The sequence below is a fragment of the Hypomesus nipponensis genome, chromosome 1, assembly GCF_054491055.1.
Source record: "Hypomesus nipponensis isolate SF chromosome 1, ASM5449105v1, whole genome shotgun sequence".
In the NCBI taxonomy this organism is placed as follows: domain Eukaryota; kingdom Metazoa; phylum Chordata; class Actinopteri; order Osmeriformes; family Osmeridae; genus Hypomesus; species Hypomesus nipponensis.
The window spans coordinates 225994-249356 of record NC_140361.1 but is presented as its reverse complement, the minus strand read 5'-3'; the positions used below and the strand labels follow the sequence as shown (position 1 = coordinate 249356).

The 23363-nt window shown below is 46.7% G+C and overlaps 1 protein-coding gene across 1 annotated transcript in view; it reads left to right on the top strand.

The window, feature by feature from the left end:
• The first annotated feature begins 5386 nt into the window (after positions 1-5386).
• pigg (phosphatidylinositol glycan anchor biosynthesis class G (EMM blood group)) overlaps positions 5387-23363 on the top strand; it is a 28823-nt gene continuing 10846 nt past the window's right edge. Inside the window, exons 1-7 of the mRNA XM_084670047.1 lie at positions 5387-5979; positions 6256-6461; positions 8508-8717; positions 10641-10829; positions 15816-15954; positions 16583-16795; positions 22025-22242. Coding sequence (XP_084526173.1) covers positions 5826-5979; positions 6256-6461; positions 8508-8717; positions 10641-10829; positions 15816-15954; positions 16583-16795; positions 22025-22242 — 1329 coding nt within the window. The 5' untranslated portion in view covers positions 5387-5825. The remainder of the gene's footprint in view (positions 5980-6255; positions 6462-8507; positions 8718-10640; positions 10830-15815; positions 15955-16582; positions 16796-22024; positions 22243-23363) is intronic.

Genomic DNA, 23363 nt, shown 5'->3' with positions numbered 1-23363 from the left:
GTGAAGTTTAATTTCTCCTCCATCAAAGAAAAAAAGGAGGTCCAATTATTCTGCCACTTCTCACCCACTACTTCTGCTTGGTTACAGTCCTGCTTCTGAACCCAAGAAACAAGGTGCTCAGAAATGTCTTTATAGAAAACTCATTCACTCAGAAGCAAGCACCACAAACGTACAGAATGATTTCTATGAAAAACAACCCCAGATCTCATATCCATTGAATGTCTGAAAAACTAAATCCCAATCCTGCAAGTTATGATTCATCGGCTCTGATAGCATTCCTCACGCTTCAGTGACTCATGAGACATCAGGTTGAATAAATAATAGCTTCCTGTCTGCCATGCTGGATCTGGAGGATTAACAGCTTCTCCACAGCCCAGGGAGATGGATAATCTTTAAACGCAAAAAGAAAATCTGCTCATGTTCACCCTTCAACAAATTAAAACTCTGCTGTGGTGCATCTCTCCATCTGGAGTCATCTGGGAATCCTCCAGACCTTTACCTGAGCAGCAATGCCAGCATCCCACTACATATTTACCTTCACATTTGATTCATTCAGCACACACATCTATCCAAGTTAAGTGCAAATACTTCATAATAAGTACATCAGAAAAGCAGAGTTCTAACAGTATTTGGGTAGACAGACTTCAAAAAAAACAAATGTGTCATCTTAACGCAAATGCTAGATTACATGTTTTGGCACATATGGCGTTCCATAGTTTTGAATGACTGCATCACGGGTACCCTGCACTAGTTGTATCATTATGTAGACTTCTCGCAAAGTATTTTACAGTATTTTGTAAATACAAAATATAAAACATATATAAAAAGTATTTTGATACAAAAAAGGAAGCAAATGACAAAATCCTATTTTGTATTTTAAATACTTATTTTAAATACATTTACTGTATCATGAATGCTGCCCATCCCTGCGTACATGGCTGTAAAAATGCCAGTATTCTGATACACACATACCCTCTCACCATTGCAGTTGGAGAGCCAACTGACTTTAGAATCAGCACATCTTGAAGTTGTATAAATACAAATACATTTTAAAAGAATTAATATAGAATTTTTAAGACTTGCTGCAGCTGTGGTCCACTGATAAGATTCATGCATCTGAAATCCTCTATTAGACAGAAGCAGAAGCAGGAAGACAGGGCTCTTGTTTTCAGCCTCCAGATGTCTGGACCTCCACAACATGGAAACCGTGTTCTGAAAACAAATTCCCTCTGTGGTCTTGGCATTGGTATCTTAAGGCCTGGATTAGGAATTGTGATTGACAGTCTTTCCTCTTGCCTTTCGAATGACCTCGTACAATTAACAGGTTTTGTGTGTCTGGATTTTCTTTTTCTGGAAATGTCAAATATGCTAGTCCAGTTGAAGTAAACAAACCAAATCAAATTAAAGTGAAATCAAACTGACCACCTCACAGAACTGAAGTTCATCTGGGGTAACTGTAGACATCACAGATGCCTCACACTGTCAGTGGGTATTGTACTGCAAGGTCAGTACCTTGGGGGGCAGTTTTCCACAGGCACCTGTTGGCCCGGGTCCAGCTGGTGCTCATGAAGCCATGAGGGGGAGGGGAGGGGGGGGTCGTTCAAGGGCGCCAGTGAGGGCAGGAACTGCTGCAGAGCATCTCTTTCAGAGCATCTCTATCAGAGCATCCCAGTCAGAGCATCTCTAATACAGCATCTCTCTCAGTCAGAGCATCTCTAATACAGCATCTCTCTCAGTCAGAGCATCTCTAATACAGCATCTCTCTCAGTCAGAGCATCTCTAATACAGCATCTCTCTCTGTCAGAGCATCTCTAATACAGCATCTCTCTCTGTCAGAGCATCTCTAATACAGCATCTCTCTCTGTCAGAGCATCTCTAATACAGCCTCTCTCTCTGTCAGAGCATCTCTAATACAGCATCTCTCTCAGTCAGAGCATCTCTAATACAGCATCTCTCTCTGTCAGAGCATCTCTAATACAGCATCTCTGTCAGAGCATCTCTAATACAGCATCTCTCTCTGTCAGAGCATCTCTAATACAGCATCTCTGTCAGAGCATCTCTAATACAGCATCTCTCTCAGTCAGAGCATCTCTAATACAGCATCTCTCTCTGTCAGAGCATCTCTAATACAGCATCTCTCTCTGTCAGAGCATCTCTAATACAGCATCTCTCTCTGTCAGAGCATCTCTAATACAGCCAATCTCTCTGTCAGAGCATCTCTAATACAGCATCTCTCTCTGTCAGAGCATCTCTAATACAGCATCTCTCTCAGTCAGAGCATCTCTAATACAGCATCTCTCTCAGTCAGAGCATCTCTAATACAGCATCTCTCTCAGTCAGAGCATCTCTAATACAGCATCTCTCTCAGTCAGAGCATCTCTAATACAGCATCTCTCTCTGTCAGAGCATCTCTAATACAGCATCTCCATCAGAGCAGGAACTGGTGCAGAGCATCTCTAATAGACAAATTCTGTCATTCAAAATCTGTCAAATATATTTATATAAAAATAGCTCAACATGTACATTGACCTTCTCATGTCCTGAAGTTGAGTTATTTTGTATGAGTAGAGGTAAGCCTGCTGTAACAGTTCCATGTTCTCCTCACCATGATCACATAATGATGAACGGCTCTACAGAGACCTCTGCAAGCACCGTATAACTATTGAAGCACAAACAAGGTTTCCAGTCCACAGTTATTACATCTGTACTGTCGGACTACTGGATTACTGTACTACATCACACATCACTAAACACCTTGTTTGTGCATCAGTAGAAATAGGGTTCTGGTGCTCATTTGAATTTCCTTTCTTTTGAGGCTTTTCACAAACCCTAACTTTGTTATTCATTCAAACATTTACAAACAATTAAACCATTTAATACAAACAGAACCCAGAGGAAGGCCCTCTGTGCTGGAGGGTGCATTCCACCCTCGTCAAGATGCTCCAGCTCTAAGATGATGCTGTCACGCTCTGGTCTCCTGTCATAGGTTGACAACAAGGTGAATTTAAAGGCTGGGAAACTGATCAGCTGGTGACTGCAAATGGACAGGCAGAAGCGTTTTCAGATGAAACGTTCTCTAATTAACTTGGCATTTTGATCCCCCAGCAGGGTACAGGCACAGCTGAAGGCATATTTGTCAAATATCAAAAGAATTGAGCGCAAACATTACTCATGCTTCCTTCATCTATACTGTCCGATAGGATTATAATCATTACTCATGCTTTCTTCATCTATACTGTCTGATAGGATTATAATCATTACTCATGCTTCCTTCATCTATACTGTCTGATAGGATTTTAATCATTACTCATGCTTCCTTCATCTATACTGTCTGATAGGATTATAATCATTACTCATGCTTTCTTCATCTTCCTTCATCTATACTGTATGAAACATTCATGGATATTCCTCCTCATTACGTCCTAAACAATGAAACAATGTCATGGTGCGTGCCCAGAATGTTTCATTCAGTTTTAGCAAGACATCAAATATGCGTTTCGTACAGCACATTCATTTGTAATACAATTATATTAAGATCATGAAATTATCTAATTGTCAGAGAACTGCAGCTTTTTAAATAATGGGTTATTATTTTATAGACAGTGCAGGGGCAGATTGCGTCTCTCAGACAGTTGACTTTCAGGGTTCTTTTTAGGGTTCTACCATCCTGCTACTAACCAGTCGCCAGGGTCTCAACACCCCTGCTGCTGAAGAAACCATCTCACCAAAGGCTCTTTCTTTATAGCATTCGACTCGAGTGGGAACTTAAATGTCACTTGCACAGTTCAGAGGATGGGAGCCTGGTGGGCTGATGAATAAATCAGACAGGAAGCCCAGACGTGCGGCCCCAGAGCTGCTGGGAGGGAAACTGTGTTTACAGATGCTCCTCATCAGCTTGTCATTGTCATATTCAGTACAATGTATTTATTACAGACAACTTAAGTTACCCCTTTAAAGTCATGGTCATCTCGAAGCAGAATTGTTTTTGAAAGCAAGTATTACGCAACCGTATACACAGGATGAAATCTTACAGGTTATTCTGATTATAAGGTCTCTTATCTTACAGGTTATCCTGATGATAAGCTCTCTTATCTCACAGGTTATCCTGATTATAAGGTCTGTTATCTTACAGGTTATCCTGATTATAAGGTCTCCTATCTTACAGGTTATCCTGATTATAAGGTCTCCTATCTTACAGGTTATCCTGATTATAAGGTCTTTTGCATTTCAGCATCGCAGGCCAGAGGCGGTCCTTATCCTTCCTGCGAGCTGCATGAATAGCTTGAATGCATCTGTTGGCATGGCAATGTGGACAACACAAAGAGATTGTGTGTGAGGACAGATGAGAGAGATGATGCGTAGGATTAGAGGCTCTGAGACGCCTCCACATCTCCTGGGTTAATAGACTGGGACAAATAGCAGTGGATGGATGGATCTGTCACGTTCACACTGCATCCCAGGCTGCAGCCTCATAATGAGTTATGATGAATGGCAGAGCGGGGAAGGTCAAGTTCACAGCTCAGACTGGTGCCAGATAAGCAGGTGAACATTTCTGTGAGCAAATGTATGACTTTTGGCCTCAGGACATCTAAAGGAAGATTAACCTTCAGGAGTATTCTCCCAGCAAAGCGGCAATAATCAAAAGGAAACACTTAGTTTACCATGCAGAAATCTGACTGCAACTTAAAATGAACAGATTTAAAACAGTGACATTGTGTGATATTTTCATTCTTTTCTTTGTTCTTGTCATCAATCAGTGATGAACACAGAACCATTTTACAACGATTCCACTGGGAGACAGGACCCTCGATTTCCACTCAATGTAGTAGTTCAGCATCCCTGCTTGCTGATCTGTTTACCCCCCCCCCCCAAATTCACTGACTTCCAGCGCCATCTTGTGGTGTATTGCAGAAACTGAGCTGAAGGATGCGAAAGCTACATTAAGATTATCATCAGAATTGAATTAATTTGATACAGAAAATGTGTCATCATTACAGTGAGTCATTCATAGCATGTATGTCACTAAATCCAATTTATCTATGGCAGTACACCAGCAAATTACATTCCTTTTCTGTAAAAGAATGAATACACATTTGATGATTACATTTTAAAAACCCGTGCTCTGCATTTTTAAGACTTCGGTTAGTAACAGGGTCAATTAGCGGCCACTTCGCTTTAAAATTGAAACATTATGATAAATCCTAGTTTTAAACATCAGATATCAGACTAGATTAGATTGACACATTTTATATTCGTTTTCGATAATCCACATGTAAAAAAATACATACATTCGGTCCGTTGAGCAGTTACGTAATGTCAATTGTGTTGCAGAACGGTAGAACAATCTGCACGGTTTGATTACTTTGAATACCCGTAGCTCAACACAACACGGAAGTAACAATAGACAAGTGCACTGATTGGAGCTCTTACTGCATCTTCAGTTTGCGAATTAATTAATGTTTTAATATGAAAAAACGAACTAAAAACATTGTCTCTGTGATCGTAGCAAACGGGCCACATTTCAACAGGGTGGCGTAAGCATATAGTTCGACTAATTAACTCCAAAAGCAAAAGAGCTAGCTCGTGCTAGCTATTAAAGTAGCAGGCTACCACATCGTTCATAACTGGTTCATTTGACTGCAGTAGGGATCCGTCGGGTTAGCCTGTACCTGAAGTTTGCTAGTCTATAGATATGACTGTTTAAAGGTAACTCGAATAGCTTGAAAGTTTCGGTTAGTTTGTTGGCAAGTCTGACAACAGCTATCTAGCTACAGTAGTACTCCATAGCTTGATACAGCACAGTGAGTGTCTACCTGGCGAGCACAATGAGAGTACGTTCGTCTGTCTTCGCATCCTTTTGCCTCATATTTGAGGTGTTGGGAATAGCTTTATTTTTAAGAGGATTTTTTCCTGTCCCCATCAAGTCATCTTTCTCATCAAAGAATTCGCTGTTGGACCTCCCAGCGGAGCCCGGGACAGGTGCAGCCTTTAGTACTACTCTTAGCCCGCCTGCTAGCATCCCATTCCTGCTGAACTGAACCCTAACTCCTCAGAACTGCCCTACAAACGGGGGTTTGAAGTTGCTCCCAGTTGATCTGTAGTCAAATGCTCAACCACTTAGCTGTAAACATCTTAAGATAATAATTACAGTCATCTTCCACTGGAAACATTATTTGAGATCAAAATACTACATGGCAGCTGTTAACTCCTCAGCTGAGGTATTTGGTGACATTGTGTTTTGTTGTTGCATTACAGGGAACTCTGCTAATGCCTCCACAGCCCCCCAGCCGCTCTTTAAACGAGTGGTTATAATGTTGATTGACGCTCTGCGGGAAGATTTTCTATTTGGACCAAATGGACGGACTTACATGCCGTACACCAGACATGTGGTGGAGCGCGGGTCGTCGCACAGCTTCGTAGCCAAGGCGCGGCCGCCCACCGTCACCATGCCGAGGATTAAGGTACCGATGGAGCAGAGCAGTGTGGTGGGAGCTCGTTACTTGTCATGACTCAAGGATATTTAAGGCGGAGTTAGCAAGTTTTGCAAACCTAGCAATTTTAGCTTGAGTTTGAAAGGATTCGAACCAAAATATCTCGCATCCCTCCGTTAAAAGACACTCCTCAAAAAACACACGAACTAGCTGCCTGAGTCCTGCCGGGAGGCAAAGTAGACAGACAAGTAGCCCGTCCAATTCAGTCCAAATGCCGTGCAATCATTAGTGCAGGTCCGACCTTAAAGATTGGCTATATTTATTACAGTCCTGCGATGCCCACAGATATTGGATTGATCACATCTTACTGTCAAAACCTTTTGAATTATTGGTTGCTATCAGGATGTGAAGTTTATTTCAGTAAATATGACAAAAAGTACTTCTCAACAACATTACCGACCCAGCCTTTAACTTTTGGCATGCAAATGATGAATACCAATTGTTAAATTGGTGTGTTGCTGAAGATATGTTCTGTAATTAGTCAGAAGGTGGCAGTATTGTACCACTGACAAAGTACTGCACCTGATATCACTGCAGTGCAGCCAGTAAACTGGCAGGCCAGCTAGCTAACCCACATCTCAACCTCACAGAAGCACGCTTCACATAGAACACTTACCTTAGGCAGCCTGACGGAAATATATTTGAAAATAGGAAACAATGGATGTTGAAGATGAGATCATTGAGATGACCAGGACCTTTACTTTCTTCTTGCTTTCATTCTTGGTGCTGCTAATATGAAACTCTCACACGCACTCAATATTTAATATTTAACAAGTTGTTATGACTTTCTTTCGGACTTAATTTATGTTCCAAACATTAAAGCGCTGTGCTCTGTTCTGTGAACATCAAGCTCTCTAAATGCTGGGCTCTAGTGCTCAGCTAGCATGTTTGTTTAGACTGTCAGGCGCAGTTATAGGATAGTGGAATCCATCCTCTGCATGATGAAATCAACAGAAACAGCTCGTCTCTCTTTGATCTTGACTGTTTTCATGCCAGATCTCAGAAAACAAGAAACCAGGTTGGATCCCAGTCTCTCCCCAGAGCGTTACCACGGCAGCAGACTGAAGATTTTGTTGACTTTGACATTATTTAAAGGTGTATGCTGATAATTGACAGTTTTTATCAGAAGTTAGTTCCACTACAACCTGTAGAATTGTGTATGCCATTAACCCTGGTCATGCAGAGATGACCCTGGCCCGCAACACACCTGACCTCTGACCTGTACCCATTGGGTTCAAGGTGAAGGCCTGAAGGGCTTTAAATAAGAAACAAGTTCCCCTTCCAACCTAACTAGTATTTGTTCTGTAAAGATGGAGAACAATAAGAGTAAATGAAGTGTGAAGTTCATCTCCTCTCTTGCAGCGCATCAGTACATGAGAATGAGAAGCAGAGAGGGACAGGACTGAACAGCGTAGAGGGGCGTCTATTTGGTCTGCATCAGGCAGGCAGGAGTGTTTTATGGAGCCCCCCACCCAGCCCTCTCTCTGCTCCACCCAGCCCTCTCTCTGCTCCACCCAGCCCTCTCTGCCCCACCCACCCAGCCCTCTTTCTGCCCCACCCAGCCCTCTCTCTGCAGCACCCAGCCCTCTCTCTGCAGCACCCAGCCCTCTCTCTGCAGCACCCAGCCCTCTCTCTGCTCCACCCAGCCCTCTCTGCCCCACCCACCCAGCCCTCTTTCTGCCCCACCCAGCCCTCTCTCTGCAGCACCCAGCCCTCTCTCTGCAGCACCCAGCCCTCTCTATGCAGCACCCAGCCCTCCCTCTGCCCCACCCAGCTCTCTTTCTGCCCCACCCAGCCCTCCCTCTGCAGCACCCAGCCCTCTCTCTGCAGCACCCAGCCCTCTCTCTGCCCCACCCAGCCCTCCCTCTGCCCCACCCAGCTCTCTTTCTGCCCCACCCAGCCCTCCCTCTGCAGCACCCAGCCCTCTCTCTGCAGCACCCAGCCCTCCCTCTGCACCAACCAGCCCTCTCTCTGGCACCTGACAGTCTATGACCGAGCCCTCTGTCTGGCCCGCAGGCTCTGACCACAGGCACCATCCCTGGGTTCATAGACGTGGTGATGAACCTGAACTCCCCAGCGCTGACGGAGGACAACCTGATCTGGCAGGCCAAGACAGCCGGGAGGAGACTGATCTTCTACGGGGACGACACCTGGGTCCGCCTCTTCCCCAAACACTTCCTGGAGCACGACGGCACCTCCTCCTTCTTTGTGTCCGACTACACTGAGGTCAGTGTCACACTGAACCCTGGGTGTCTGCACTGAGGTCAGTCTGCATCCTGGGTGTCTACACTGAGGTCATTTACATTTATGCATTTAGCAGATGCTTTTATCCAAAGGGACTTCCAAGAGAGAGCTTTACAAAAGAGCATAGGTCACTGAAGTCACAGATTAAAACATGAACCCCAAAAAGTGCAAGACTGTACCTGTAGAAGAACAATCAACAGTTAGATATTTCACAGCAAGTACAAGAGTTCAAGAGTTAACTTCGTTACAACTAACATACAACAGCAACAAGTCTCTCAATAGGAGTCATTGTGATCCTGGAGGAAACTAACATCAGGTCCAGCGAAGCATTCCTGAGTGCCGTTGTACTCCCGGAACAAGTGCGTCTTGAGCTTTTTCTTGAAGTTGGGGAGACAGTCAGTGTCCCTGATGTAGGTGGGGAGCTGGTTCCACCATTGGGGGGCCAGGCAGGAGAAGAGCTTGTGTTGGGACCGGGCGGTCTTGAGCGGTGGGACCACCAGGCGGTTGTCTGAAGAAGACCGTAGGTGACGGGTGGGGGTGTAAGGCTGCAGGAGAGACTTGATGTAGTCGGGTGCAGTCCCGTTCTCTGCTCGCAAGGTCAGTACCAGGGTCTTGAATCTGATACAGGCCTTGATGGGTAGCCAGTGGAGAGAGATGAGGAGTGGAGTAACATGGGAGCGTCTGGGTAGATTGTAGACCAGGCGGGCTGCTGCATTCTGAATCCTCTGAAGAGGGCGGGTTGCACATGCTGGGAGACCAGCGAGCAGCGAGTTGCAGTAGTCCCAACTTGGAGAGGACCAGTGCTTGGACTACCAGCTGGGTGAAGTGCTCAGACAGGTATCTCCTGATCTTCCGGATGTTGTAGAGGGTGAATCTACACAACCAGGAGACTGCAGCAATGTGGGCCGTGAGGGAGAGCTCGTCATCCATGGTAACCCCAAGGTTCCTGGCAGAGGATGAAGGGGTCACCGTTGCAGATCCCAGGGTGATTGACAGATCATGGGAGATTGAGGGTTTAGCCGGTATGATGAGAAGTTCTGTTTTGGCGAGGTTCAGCTGGAGGTGGTGCTCGGTCATCCAGGCGGAGATGTCTGTGAGGCAGGCCTTAATCCAAGCTGAGATCCCCAGATCAGTCGGGGGGAACGACAGGTACAGCTGCGTGTCGTCAGCATAGCAGTGGAGGTCAGTCTGTATCCTGGGTGTCTGCACTGAGGTCAGTCTGCATCCTGGGTGTCTGCACTGAAGTCAGTCTGCATCCTGGGTGACTGCACTGAGGTCAGTCTGCATCCTGGGTGTCTACACTGAGGTCAGTCTGCATCCTGGGTGTCTACACTGAGGTCAGTCTGCATCCTGGGTGACTACACTGAGGTCAGTCTGCATCCTGGGTGTCTACACTGAGGTCAGTCTGCATCCTGGGTGTTTACACTGAGGTCAGTCTGCATCCTGGGTGACTGCACTGAGGTCAGTCTGCATCCTGGGTGTCTACACTGAGGTCAGTCTGCATCCTGGGTGTCTACACTGAGGTCAGTCTGCATCCTGGGTGACTGCACTGAGGTCAGTCTGCATCCTGGGTGTTTACACTGAGGTCAGTCTGCATCCTGGGTGTCTACACTGAGGTCAGTCTGCATCCTGGGTGACTGCACTGAGGTCAGTCTGCATCCTGGGTGTCTACACTGAGGTCAGTCTGCATCCTGGGTGTCTACACTGAGGTCAGTCTGCATCCTGGGTGACTGCACTGAGGTCAGTCTGCATCCTGGGTGACTGCACTGAGGTCAGTCACGCTTGTCTTCCTCAGCCACACGAGGGACAGTGTAGAGGATGGGTTAGATGGGTAGAGGATAGGAGGGGTAGTCATTGGTGTGTGTATAAGCGTCTGTGTCTCTGCATCTCAATGTCTCGATGCAGGTGGACAACAATGTGACACGTCACCTAGACGTCACGCTGAAGAGAGATGACTGGGACGTGCTGATCCTGCACTACCTGGGCCTGGACCACATCGGTCACACCAGCGGGCCCCACAGCTCCCTCATCCAGCCCAAGCTACTGGAGATGGACGACATCCTGAAGAAGATCCACGCCTCGCTCATCTCCAAGGTGCTTTTTCACCCTCCCTCGACTCCCGATTGTCTTTTGGAGTGTGTGTGTTTGTGTGTGTCAAACCTAGTTGTTAAACAACACTCACACAAACATAAGCTTTTATTCATTTATTATTCCCTTTGCCTGAAAGTTTGAAGTTGATCTATTTGTAAACACATTTATGTAATTTCCTGAAAGCTCATATATTTTTCATTCCCAGTAATAATTTGTATGGTATCACTTGGTATTATGAGTCGGCTCTGCATCATTTATTCGTGTGAGAACGATACATAGCTTGCACGATGCGCTCAGCAATGGTTTCCTGTTCACGTTTTAATGGGATCATGACTAAAACGGTGTTCTCCTGCATATTTAACCAGCCGTGTAGTTGGAATCAGCCGGGAGATCCACCCGGTAGCTCTTTGAGCAGCGTTTGTTGAAAGCCTTGCCGCAGCCTTGCTGCCTCCACGCTCCTCTCCACAGAGCGTTTGTGACCTATATATAGACACATCTGATAGTGGTCCCGTAAGCCCAACAGCAGACATGTTCCTCAGATGAGGAGGCAAACTCAGTTTCCAGGTAGGCTATATAAAACATTGACTTTTATCACCCCCCACCCCCCTCCGAACTAGAAACCTCTGGTTATTTCCATGCCGTAGTGCGCTAGAGAAAGTGGTGTTCTTGGGAGGATGGTGGAGGAGGGGGCTGGGGGAGGGGGGTGGAGGAGGGGGTGGAGGAGGGGGGGTGTTCCTCCACCTCTATCTCTGTTCAAACCTAACTGCAGCTCTGGCCTACTTGGGCTTGTGGTAATTATGAGGAACTGTAGAGTTGTTTCCTACTGTACTTACAGAGAGGAAAACTTAACATGGGGGGCTGGGGGACTGGGGGACTGGGGGACTGGAGGACTGGGGGACTGGAGGACTGGAGGACTGGGGGACTGGGGGACTGGAGGACTGGGGGACTGGAGGACTGGAGGACTGGAGGACTGGGGGACTGGGGGACTGGGGGACTGGGGGACTGGAGGACTGGAGGACTGGAGGACTGGGGGACTGGAGGACTGGGGGACTGGAGGACTGGGGGACTGGAGGACTGGAGGGCGGCAGGACTGGAGGACTGGAGGGCGGCAGGACTGGAGGACTGGGGGTTGGAGGACTGGGGGACTGGAGGACTGGGGGACTGGAGGACTGGAGGACTGGAGGACTGGGGGTTGGAGGACTGGGGGACTGGAGGACTGGAGGACTGGAGGACTGGAGGACTGGGGGACTGGAGGACTGGAGGACTGGGGGTTGGAGGACTGGAGGACTGGGGGGTTGGAGGACTGGGGGACTGGAGGGCTGGGGGACTGGAGGGCTGGGGGACTGGAGGGCTGGGGGTTGGAGGACTGGGGGACTGGGGGACTGGAGGGCGGCAGGACTGGAGGACTGGGGGACTGAAGGGCGGCAGGACAAGAGGACTGGGGGACTGGAGGACTGGAGGACTGGGGGACTGGAGGACTGGGGGACTGGAGGACTGGAGGACTGGAGGACTGGGGGACTGGAGGACTGGAGGACTGGAGGACTGGAGGACTGGGGGACTGGAGGACTGGAGGACTGGAGGACTGGAGGACTGGAGGACTGGAGGACTGGGGGACTGGAGGACTGGGGGACTGGAGGACTGGGGGACTGGAGGACTGGAGGGCGGCAGGACTGGAGGACTGGAGGGCGGCAGGACTGGAGGACTGGGGGTTGGAGGACTGGGGGACTGGAGGACTGGGGGACTGGAGGACTGGAGGACTGGAGGACTGGAGGACTGGGGGTTGGAGGACTGGGGGACTGGAGGACTGGAGGACTGGAGGACTGGAGGACTGGGGGACTGGAGGACTGGAGGACTGGGGGTTGGAGGACTGGAGGACTGGGGGGTTGGAGGACTGGGGGACTGGAGGGCTGGGGGACTGGAGGGCTGGGGGACTGGAGGGCTGGGGGTTGGAGGACTGGGGGACTGGGGGACTGGAGGGCGGCAGGACTGGAGGACTGGGGGACTGAAGGGCGGCAGGACAAGAGGACTGGGGGACTGGAGGACTGGAGGACTGGAGGACTGGAGGACTGGGGGACTGGAGGACTGGAGGACTGGAGGACTGGGGGACTGGAGGACTGGAGGACTGGAGGACTGGAGGACTGGAGGACTGGGGGACTGGAGGACTGGAGGACTGGAGGACTGGGGGACTGGAGGACTGGAGGACTGGAGGACTGGGGGACTGGAGGACTGGAGGACTGGGGGTTGGAGGACTGGGGGACTGGAGGACTGGGGGACTGAAGGGCGGCAGGACAAGAGGACTGGGGGATTGGGGGGCTGGAGGACTGGGGGTTGGAGGACTGGGGGACTGGAGGACTGGAGGACTGGAGGACTGGGGGACTGGAGGACTGGAGGACTGGAGGACTGGAGGACTGGAGGACTGGGGGACTGGAGGACTGGAGGACTGGAGGACTGGGGGACTGGAGGACTGGAGGACTGGAGGACTGGGGGACTGGGGGACTGGGGGTTGGAGGACTGGGGGACTGGGGGACTGGAGGACTGGAGGACTGGGGGACTGGAGGACTGGAGGACTGGGGGTTGGAGGACTGGAGGACTGGGGGTTGGAGGACTGGAGGACTGGGGACTGGAGGACTGGAGGACTGGGGGTTGGAGGACTGGAGGACTGGAGGACTGGGGGTTGGAGGACTGGGGGACTGGAGGACTGGGGGACTGGAGGACTGGGGGACTGGAGGACTGGAGGACTGGAGGACTGGAGGGCTGGGGGTTGGAGGACTGGAGGACTGGAGGACTGGGGGTTGGAGGACTGGAGGACTGGGGGACTGGAGGACTGGAGGACTGGGGGTTGGAGGACTGGAGGACTGGAGGACTGGGGGTTGGAGGACTGGAGGACTGGGGGACTGGAGGACTGGGGGACTGGAGGACTGGGGGACTGGGGGTTGGAGGACTGGAGGACTGGAGGACTGGAGGACTGGGGGACTGGAGGACTGGGGGACTGGAGGACTGGGGGACTGGAGGACTGGGGGACTGGAGGACTGGAGGACTGGAGGGCGGCAGGACTGGAGGACTGGAGGATTGGGGGGCTGGGTGTGGGTGGTGTGTGGGGCTGGGTGTGGCTGGTGTATGGGGTTCCTGAAGACAAATTGGAGTTGAAATTGTGCAAATAATGAATTAATTTTCATCATCTTTTACGGTGTGATTGTGTAGGTCATAATAATTCCAGAAGCTGTCATTAGTGATCAAGCTCTGTCTGCGCTCCACGTAGAGCACACATCCCCTGGAATAAACACATGAGTTGCCGGGCGAAGCCTGACATCTTCTACTGTTCCGCTCCGTTTCCTTTCATGGCATGTTTTCCTGTTGCCGTGACGGCAGCCCTGTGAAGCGTAGTGTCGGCAGGTCCTCGTGAGCCTGGATGAAAGGGAACAGAGATGGAGGCCTCCGCAGCCTGTCTCCTGCTCACCTCGCAGGCTGCAGGCCTGGGGTTGGAGAGGAAGGCTTCAAGGCACAACTTGTTCAAGTTCTCTCATCACCTAAACTATGTCTCGCCTCTCGAGGGCTCTCATCATCAAGTTATGACACTAGAGAGGACTTGTACTGTATAATTTAAGAGGTATTTTTCTGTTTGTCTGTGTATGAGAGAGAGAGGGGGTAGAAATCCCCATGTCTTCTGAGTGGCACCTCTATAAATAAGATTCCTGTTCCTGCTGGAATTAGACAGGACTACAGGAAGTGATAGATAGAAAGGTGTGAAGGAACCAATTATGACTGGTAATGTTTCTTCATGCTATTCTTGTTAAAGCTGTAATCTAATTTCTACTGTTAATTGCTGTGTGGGCATAAGGCTTGGTTCTTCTCAGGGGCTGTTTACAGCAGGAAAGCTCTGTTTCCTTTGAGACATTTGAAATACATGCAAAATATTGCAGAATATTTTTTTGTAATATGCTGAGAAAGGAGGCCAGCCCAGTCTCTAACCCTCCCTCTACCAGCTCTAGTCATGAACAGCATCTCAACACTAGCATCTCAACACTAGCATCTCAACACTAGCAGCCCAACACTAGCATCTCAACACTAGCAGCCCGACACTAGCATCTCAACACTAGCAGCCCAACACTAGCAGCCCAACATTAGCATCTCAACACTAGCAGCCCAACATTAGCATCTCAACACTAGCAGCCCAACACTAGCAGCCCAACACTAGCATCTCAACACTAGCAGCCCAACACTAGCATCTCAACACTAGCAGCCCAACACTAGCAGCCCAACATTAGCATCTCAACACTAGCAGCCCCACTACTAGCATCTCAACACTAGCAGCCCAACACTAGCAGCCCAACACTAGCATCTCAACACTAGCATCTCAACACTAGCAGCTCAACACTAGCAGCCCAACATTAGCATCTCAACACTAGCAGCCCAACACTAGCAGCCCAACACCTGCATCTCAACACTAGCAGCCCAACACCTGCATCTCAACACTAGCAGCCCAACACTAGCATCTCAACACTAGCATCTCAACACTAGCAGCCCAACATTAGCATCTCAACACTAGCAGCCCAACACCAGCAGCCCAACACCAGCAGCCCAACACCAGCAGCCCAACACTAGCATCTCAACACTAGCAGCCCAACACTAGCAGCCCAACATTAGCATCTCAACACCTCACAGACAGAGCAGTCCTGACACCTGTTCAATCAAGTTTTTTTCCTATTAGAGCGTGAATTAAAGAGGAAGAGTTAGTTTATACAGAGAGTCTAAATACATATATTATTGTTAATTGAATCAAAGGAGGAGTAGTAGAAGTAACAGTACTGTAGTAAATAATAGTGGTATTAGTATTCACTAATGATAGTAGTAGGAGGAGGATTAGTACTATTAGTAGCAGTAGTTAATGATAGCGGTAATATTAATAGTAGCAGTTGTATCTATGTAGAAGTGTGTGTAGATGCCTCTGAGTCTTGCTGAGCTGACCTCTGACCCCTGGCTGTTGTTCAGGAGGAGGAGGGCTCGCTGCCGTACCTGCTGGTGCTGTGTGCCGACCACGGCATGTCAGACACAGGCAGTCATGGAGGTTCCTCTGAACCAGAGGTCAACACCCCCCTGGTGCTCATCAGCCCCGCCTTTAGGAGGAAAGGTGAGTGTGTCTCTTCCCCTCTCCTCTACCCTCCCTGTGTCCTCTCCTCCCCCTCACCTCCCCTCTATCCTCCCCTCCTTCCCCTCTCCTCCCCTCTACCCTCCTCTCTATCTCCCCTTTACCCTCTGGTTGTGAGCAGTTGTGTGACTGTACAGTAATGTGTAGACTGGTTCATGAACAGGCTGTGATGAACGTGTCACAGCACCTCAGAGTCAATGTGATAATTGTTTCTTTTTTTATCTCTTCTATTTTAGTTTCTTTCTGCCTGTTTGTATTTCCATGTCAGCTTGTGATTAGGAAATAGATTAATCATAGCTAGCCAGCTCACATACCACTGCTCCACACCTTAGATCTCCACAGGTACCTATATACCTTAATGGCTATGTGTGTGTATGCATGTGTGTGTGTATGCATGTGTGTGTGTGTATGCATGTGTGTGTGTGTGTGTGTATGCATGTTTGTGTGTGTGTGTGTGTGTGTGTATGCATGTGTATGTGTGTGTGTGTGTGTGTGTGTATGCATGTGTATGTGTGTGTGTGTGTGCATGTGTATGTGTGTGTGTGTGTGTGTGTGTATGTATGTGTGTGTGTGTATGCATGTGTGTGTGTGTGTGTGTGTGCTCCTGCAGTGGGCATGGAGAAGCCCTCGGTGGTGGAGCAGGTGGACCTGCCCTCGTCCCTGGCCCTGGGGCTGGGGCTGGCTGTGCCTCAGAACAGCGTGGGTCACCTGCTGCTTCCCCTGCTGGAGGAGCTGCCTCTTAGACAACAACTCCGCTACCTGCAGCTCAACACTCACCAGCTGTGCACGCTGCTCCGGGACAGCACCACCGATTACCAGAGAGGTACACACACTCCAACTCTCTGAACTCACACACACACACACATGCGTGTACACTCACACACATACACTCACTGTACTTCGAGTGCCTCTGCAGACAGAGAGGAGTCACTGCTCCTTTCTTCTCCAGGGATGTTTTATCAATACAGCTGTGTTCTGTTAATATTATTACGGTGCGTTTACACTGCTGCGACGGGATCAACGCGACAACATGCTTTCCATTCATTTTCAATGGAGCCAGGCGAATCGCTTGCGTGGTGCTTTGTGGGTAGCGACGCGACACGATCCAAGCGATTCTCAACTTTATGCAAATTGGGAGCGATTTTCGCTAGTGATGGCCAATTTCAGTGTTTTTGGTTTCGCTTAACGTAGCAACCCTGGTAAACATTTCTAACGAGAAACTAATCGCTATATTATATACAATATGTCAACAAAAAAAATGAGGCATGGGGCAGGGTTGCCGATGTTGTTGGTGCTCCTGGTGGGGTTTTTGTACTTTAAAATTCTGTCTCGTAACATAACGTAACTGTGCTAGCTAACTAGCCCTGTCGGTACAGTACACAACTGGTTGCCCAGCGGTAGCATACTGTAAAATGTATTCTTTCACCCTGAATAAAATACAAAAAAAGATATCACGCTACATATAGCTAGCGTATTCGATTTATTGCATCATGTGTGTAAAAGTTGTTTCATCCATATTGTGAGACTGCATTGCACACTATATTACTGGCGTTCACGTCCGATCACATACAGTACTACATTTAATCTTTCACTCTGATTAGACCTCAAATACAGCCAGAACTAGCGTGTACAGTAGATAACATGCTACAGCTAGCCAGCGTATTGGACTTTTGCTTAATGTGTGTAAAAGTTGTATTTTGATTGATATTGCGTATGTAAACCTAATCTGCACCCATGACGTTATACAAACTCCAACAGTGACTTCAGAGAACTACAACTCTGCATTAATCTGTCTGATACCCCCCGAGCGTGGTGCACTGTCTCTATAGCTGTGTTCTGTTAATCTTATTAGAGATATGCTGTCTCTATAGCTGTGTTTGGTTAATCTTATTAGAATAGAGATATTCTGTCTCTATATCTGTTTGTTCTAGCAAGGTGGGGATGTTTCTCATTAAACATGAAAGCTTGAACATCAGTTAGCATGTCTCTGTGGGAGAGCCTCCCATCCCCTAGACAACAGATACAGTTCTGTCTGGAATAATACAATAGCCTGATTAATTTAAAAGTTGAGCTTCAAAATTAGCAATGCAGCAGTTTTTTTTAATACTGATTGTGATGTGGGGTTCCCATGAGTGTTTCTGTGTTTACATACATCTCTGTCCTCTGGAAACTAGATACAGAGCTTTGTCATTCAATAAAGACACGATCTCTGTCGTGACGAGGCCTCGAGGTAACTCACACACTCACACACACATCGCTCCCGGAGGTGAGATGAAGGCTGAGATGAACCTGTTAGTGACGTTGTGTCACCATGTCAGGTGATACAGGAAGCCAGTAAAACATTATTCATCATGCCCAAGTGAGCCCTCTTGTCTGGTACACGACTCCAGGGATCTGTCATTCTGAGTTCTTGTAACCAGCTGCTGATCACTTCTGCTGTCGCTCAGAGATGTTGTTGACAGGGCCGGCAACTCCACTCCATTCAGTATTTGGTTGCCTGGTTTCCATAGTGAAGTGGTGACTGGCGCTAGCTACATCTGGTAGAGGCAGGAGAGGGGAGTGAGTCTGTTAGCCTTCTGGAAGCTGGGCTGTTTGGAGTGTCTATCTAAGGGCCACCTGAGGCTGAGCTTGTCTGATTTACATACCTGATGAAGAGAAGCATGACCGCCCTCCACAACAAAAACAAACAAATAAATAAAACCTTTTTTTGAACAATATTCAACCTTTCAAATCTTTTTTTCGAAAACCGTTTTTTCTGACAAACAGTGAAAGGAGAGGAGAGAGAACAGAGAAGCCCTCCTCAAGTACTCATCAATGATGCCAAATGTATACTAATGTAAACTACTGTATTGGACTCAAGGCTGATCCTTCTGGAGGCTGTAAACTGGAATATGCATGTCTTATTGATATCTTATTTATACCTCCCCCTCGTCTAGCAGTTTCCTCCCGAGTCTAAAGTTTGGTCGGTGTAGCAGGTTATTATAGCAGTATTTTTTTTCAACCTACCATTTGTGTGAACATTTGTGTGAAGCTTTTTTTCCCATTTTCTTTTCTAAAATATTATTTCAACCTTTCAAAACCTTGTTAGAGAAACTTTTTTTGAAATGTATTTTTTCAACCTTTCAAAACTTTGTTAGAGAAACGTTTTTTGAAATGTATTTTTTCAACCTTTCAAAATGTTTTTTTCCAAAAATACTTTTTCAAACTTTTTATTGTTGCCTTCTGCTTGCTCCATGGTAGCTTTGTAGACTATCTTACATTTGTTGTGCGTGATAGCCAGGAAATGAAAAAACACAAAATACAGATTAAAAGCAAAGTAATGAGCCTCGCTTGAAAATGTAGAATTAGAAACTAAAGATATTTGTGTAAAAAATGTAAGGAGTGAGTGAGGAGAGTAAGGAATTCAAGTACTGATACCAGAAAACTGGTTCTACTCAAGTACAGTAACAAATTATTTGTATCTGTGTATACCTGTGTGGAGAGGACAGGATCTACCTGTACAGAGAGGATTTTTACATTGTACATACAGCCAGGCTATAAAAGCCAGCAGCAGCTGGCAGGTACAGATTCATGATGACCCAGAACACCAAGACAGGGTTTCCTGCTGCATCGTTTGCAATGGAAGTGACGAGTGACCAATCACGACGCTGGTACTGACTGCAGTGTAACTTGGCAACAAATGCTGCTGCCGCTCTAACAATATCAGACAGCTGACAGGAGATGGAGAAGATTTGGTTAACAAACATCTGTCTTTATCTCACTCTCTCAATCTCGCTCTCTCGCTCACGTCATAGTCACATACCCACGCAGGCACACCCACACCCACACCACCACACACACTCTTCTGCCAAATTCCCTTTTTAATCTCCTCGCTGTGTGCTATTAACTGCAGGTGCCCATCCATGACCTAAAGAGAGTGTTCAGACCACTTGCTGTGTGTGTCTGGTGGAACCTGGCCAGAGCTGTTAGGACCATGATTCATACTTGACACTGGGGCCTGTGACACCCTCACAGTGGCTTGCTGGCGTCATCACAACACTCATTCATCATTGTTACCACAGTTTTACTCTGACTGGCGGGTCATCAAAAGATGCTTATCATTCAAGTTGATGGAATCTCAGAGTCTGAAATAAAGCAAAAACAAAAAACAAATATAGCTGCAAGCAGCAATGTGGTGGCCAAGCAGGTCAGATGACCCAGAAGAAACCTTCGACATCTAGTGACTGCGGTGTACCTGGCTTCCTTTGCAGTGGCTTACAGTCTCGCTAAACAGAGAATCAGAGACATGACAAGCTTGTCAGCTTTGGCCGGATTTGAACCGTTGACGTTGCCAGGACACCAATTTATCCTGGTGAGCTATTCTCAGTGCTGGAAATCTGATTTTAGTGACTGCGTAAAAATATAAGGAATTTTTCCTGTGGCAAGCGGTTGTCAGATTTGGCCCAGGTTTAAAAAGCTGTAATTCAGTCCTATTTTGATATGTCAATGTGATTGTGGTCTGAAGATAATCTATGTCAAATTTTGTGAATATTTGATACATTTCGTTGTAGGGGTAGGACAGAAAGGTTTTATTAATTCATTCAAAATGGCGGCATCAATTCGTCTGGTATCACAAGTCATGTGTCACACACGGGATCGCCCCCTAGAGGTTAGAGGACACATATCTACAAAGCACAATAAATCTGACTCTTCTTGAGTATAGATCCCCTGAGATTGAAAATTATCATCACCATTATACTGTTAGACAGCTACTGTGGCATACCTGGCTTCACTAAACAGACAAGTGTGATGACATGCTTGATGACTGTGGCTGGATTCGAAATTATGACCTTGCACTTCAGAGGAACCCATCTTATCCCAGTGAGCTATTTTCAGTGCTGGGAATTACTGTGTTCAGTTACTGTATAAAAAGAAAGAAAGTAAGCCGTTTCTCCTGTGGGAAGATTTTTTAGATTTTACCCAAGTATAAAAAGCTGTATTTCAGTCATATTTTGACATATCAAGGTGATTGTGGTCTGAAAATGTTTTGATTACATGTCCATGAAAAAAGGGCAATGGCAAACGAGGAGTTTGTTTTTATGAAAATTCCAAATGGCCGACACCCAAAATAGTGGACACGGGACAATGTGATATATTTCGACTTGGTATGCCACGTAGAATCAGAAGAGACCAATCTTGTGATTTATGAAAAATCTGTTCAGAAGTTATGATGCAAGAAATCCGATGCACTGGCTAGATGTAGGCTAGATGTTTGTAGATTATATCTACAAAGCGCAATAAATCTGACTCTTCTTGAGTATAAATTCCCAGACAATGAAACATTATTGTGCGCATTATGATTATTATATTATGATTAACTGCTAGACAGCTACTGTGGCATACCTGGCTTCACTAAACAAATAAATCAGTATCATGACATGCTTGATGACTGTGGCTGGATTCAAACCTAAGACCTTGCACTTCAAAGGAGCCCGTCTTATCCCAGTGAGCCATTCTCAGTGCTGGGAATTGTTGTGCACAGTTACTGTATACAAACAGAGGTCAAAAGTATTCACATTCATTACTCAAGTAGAAGTATAGATACTCGGGTTTAAAAATACTTCTGTAGAAGTTGAAGTATTAATTCAAACTTTTTACTCAAGTAAAAGTACTGGTTTCAAAACTACTTAAAGTATAAAAGTAAAAGTAGCAATGTAAGGGAGAAAAAAATGCCATTAAGGACAAAAGCTTAGGCACAGGGGTCTATAATGCACGACCCCACCTCCCCCCAAAAAAATCATTTTTCCAAAGGCCATAATGACTTGTTATATTGAAATGTTAATGTTGAAAAATATGGGCTGCACCTGTTTATGCCCATTGAAAATTTAGCAGACATCCCAAGTCTCCCGGAAGGTCCGGGAGTCTCCCGCATTTCAATAGCGGCTCCCTGACGCCCGCTAATGCTATACAATCTCCCGGAAATCTGGTATTTTGTATTTTGTAGTAGAAACTAGAAGTAGAAACACTTAAGGTGTCTTCTTTACACAGAGTGATGTTGTATGTTCCCCTCCAGAGGGCGGCTACGAGCAGGCGCGTGTGGCGCAGAAGGCCCACAGCCGCTGGCTGCGTCTGCAGCAGGAGGGCAGCACCCCAGAGGTGTTGTCCAGCCAGGGGAGCAAAGCAGTGCAGCTCTACCAGCAGGCCCTGGCCTCCCTGAGCGCAGCTCTCAGCAGGCAGCTGGGACGCTACGACCTGTACTCCATGCTGGTGGGCATGGCCCTCGTCTTCCAGGTGAGGAGCTCTCCCTGGAGGGCTGGTCAGTACATTATCATCATTATCAGTAAGGTATTATTATCATCATCATCATCATCATCATCATCAGTATATAATTATCAGTACATTATAATCGGCAGCAGCACATTATCATCAGTACATTATCATCATCATCAGTACATTATCACTATCATCAGTACATTATTATAAAGAGTACATTATCATCATCATCCATACACTATCATCATCATTGGTACATTATTATAATTGTCATCAGTACATTATCATCATCATCTGTACATTATCATCATCATCAGTACATTATCATCATCAGTACATTATTATAATTATCAATACATGACCATCATTATCATCATTACCATCATCATCAGTACATTATCATCATCATCAGTATGTTATTGCTATCTTAGTACATTATCATCATTATCAGTACATTATTAACATAATTATCAGTATGTTATTATTATCATCAGAACTGATATACTGGATTGTTCTAGCTTCATTTTGTAGCTTTATTTTGTAGCAAAACAAATAAAATAAAGGGATAGCAATACTGTTAAGGAGACATTATTGCTGTTGTTTTCTGCCTCATTTTGCTGGCTTGTTATTTTTGGTATGATCTGACTTCATTTGCCCACCCCTGTTCCATACTTGTGCATTAATATTTAATGAACGTAACTCTTTTCCTGAATATGCATTATTTTGTTTGGTTTTTAAGCCTAGGCGAAGTTCTCAAGCAACTACAGGGTGTTTTCATAGCCTTTGTTGAGAAATCCATTCTCTAACACTATTATGGGGAGCAATGTTATTTAGAGCAACAGCTCTTTATAGAACGAATGTTAAAAGGGATAGACATTAGCAGAAACACAGTCCCCTGGTGGGCCCCACACAGACGAGCACAGCTTTTCTGCTGGGCCCACAGGCTGGCTGCTGGAGTCACATCAACGACAACATGCATTTTAACATGATTCATCTAAGTAAAAAGCTTCATTTGATGATAAAACTTTCATCCAATTGGGTTTCTACAGTTAACTAGTCCTTTAAGAAATGCTATCCTCAAGTCCCGGGTTCTCTCCTGTCAGGACTGACGGGTTCCCAGCCTTGCCTGGTCTCTCCTG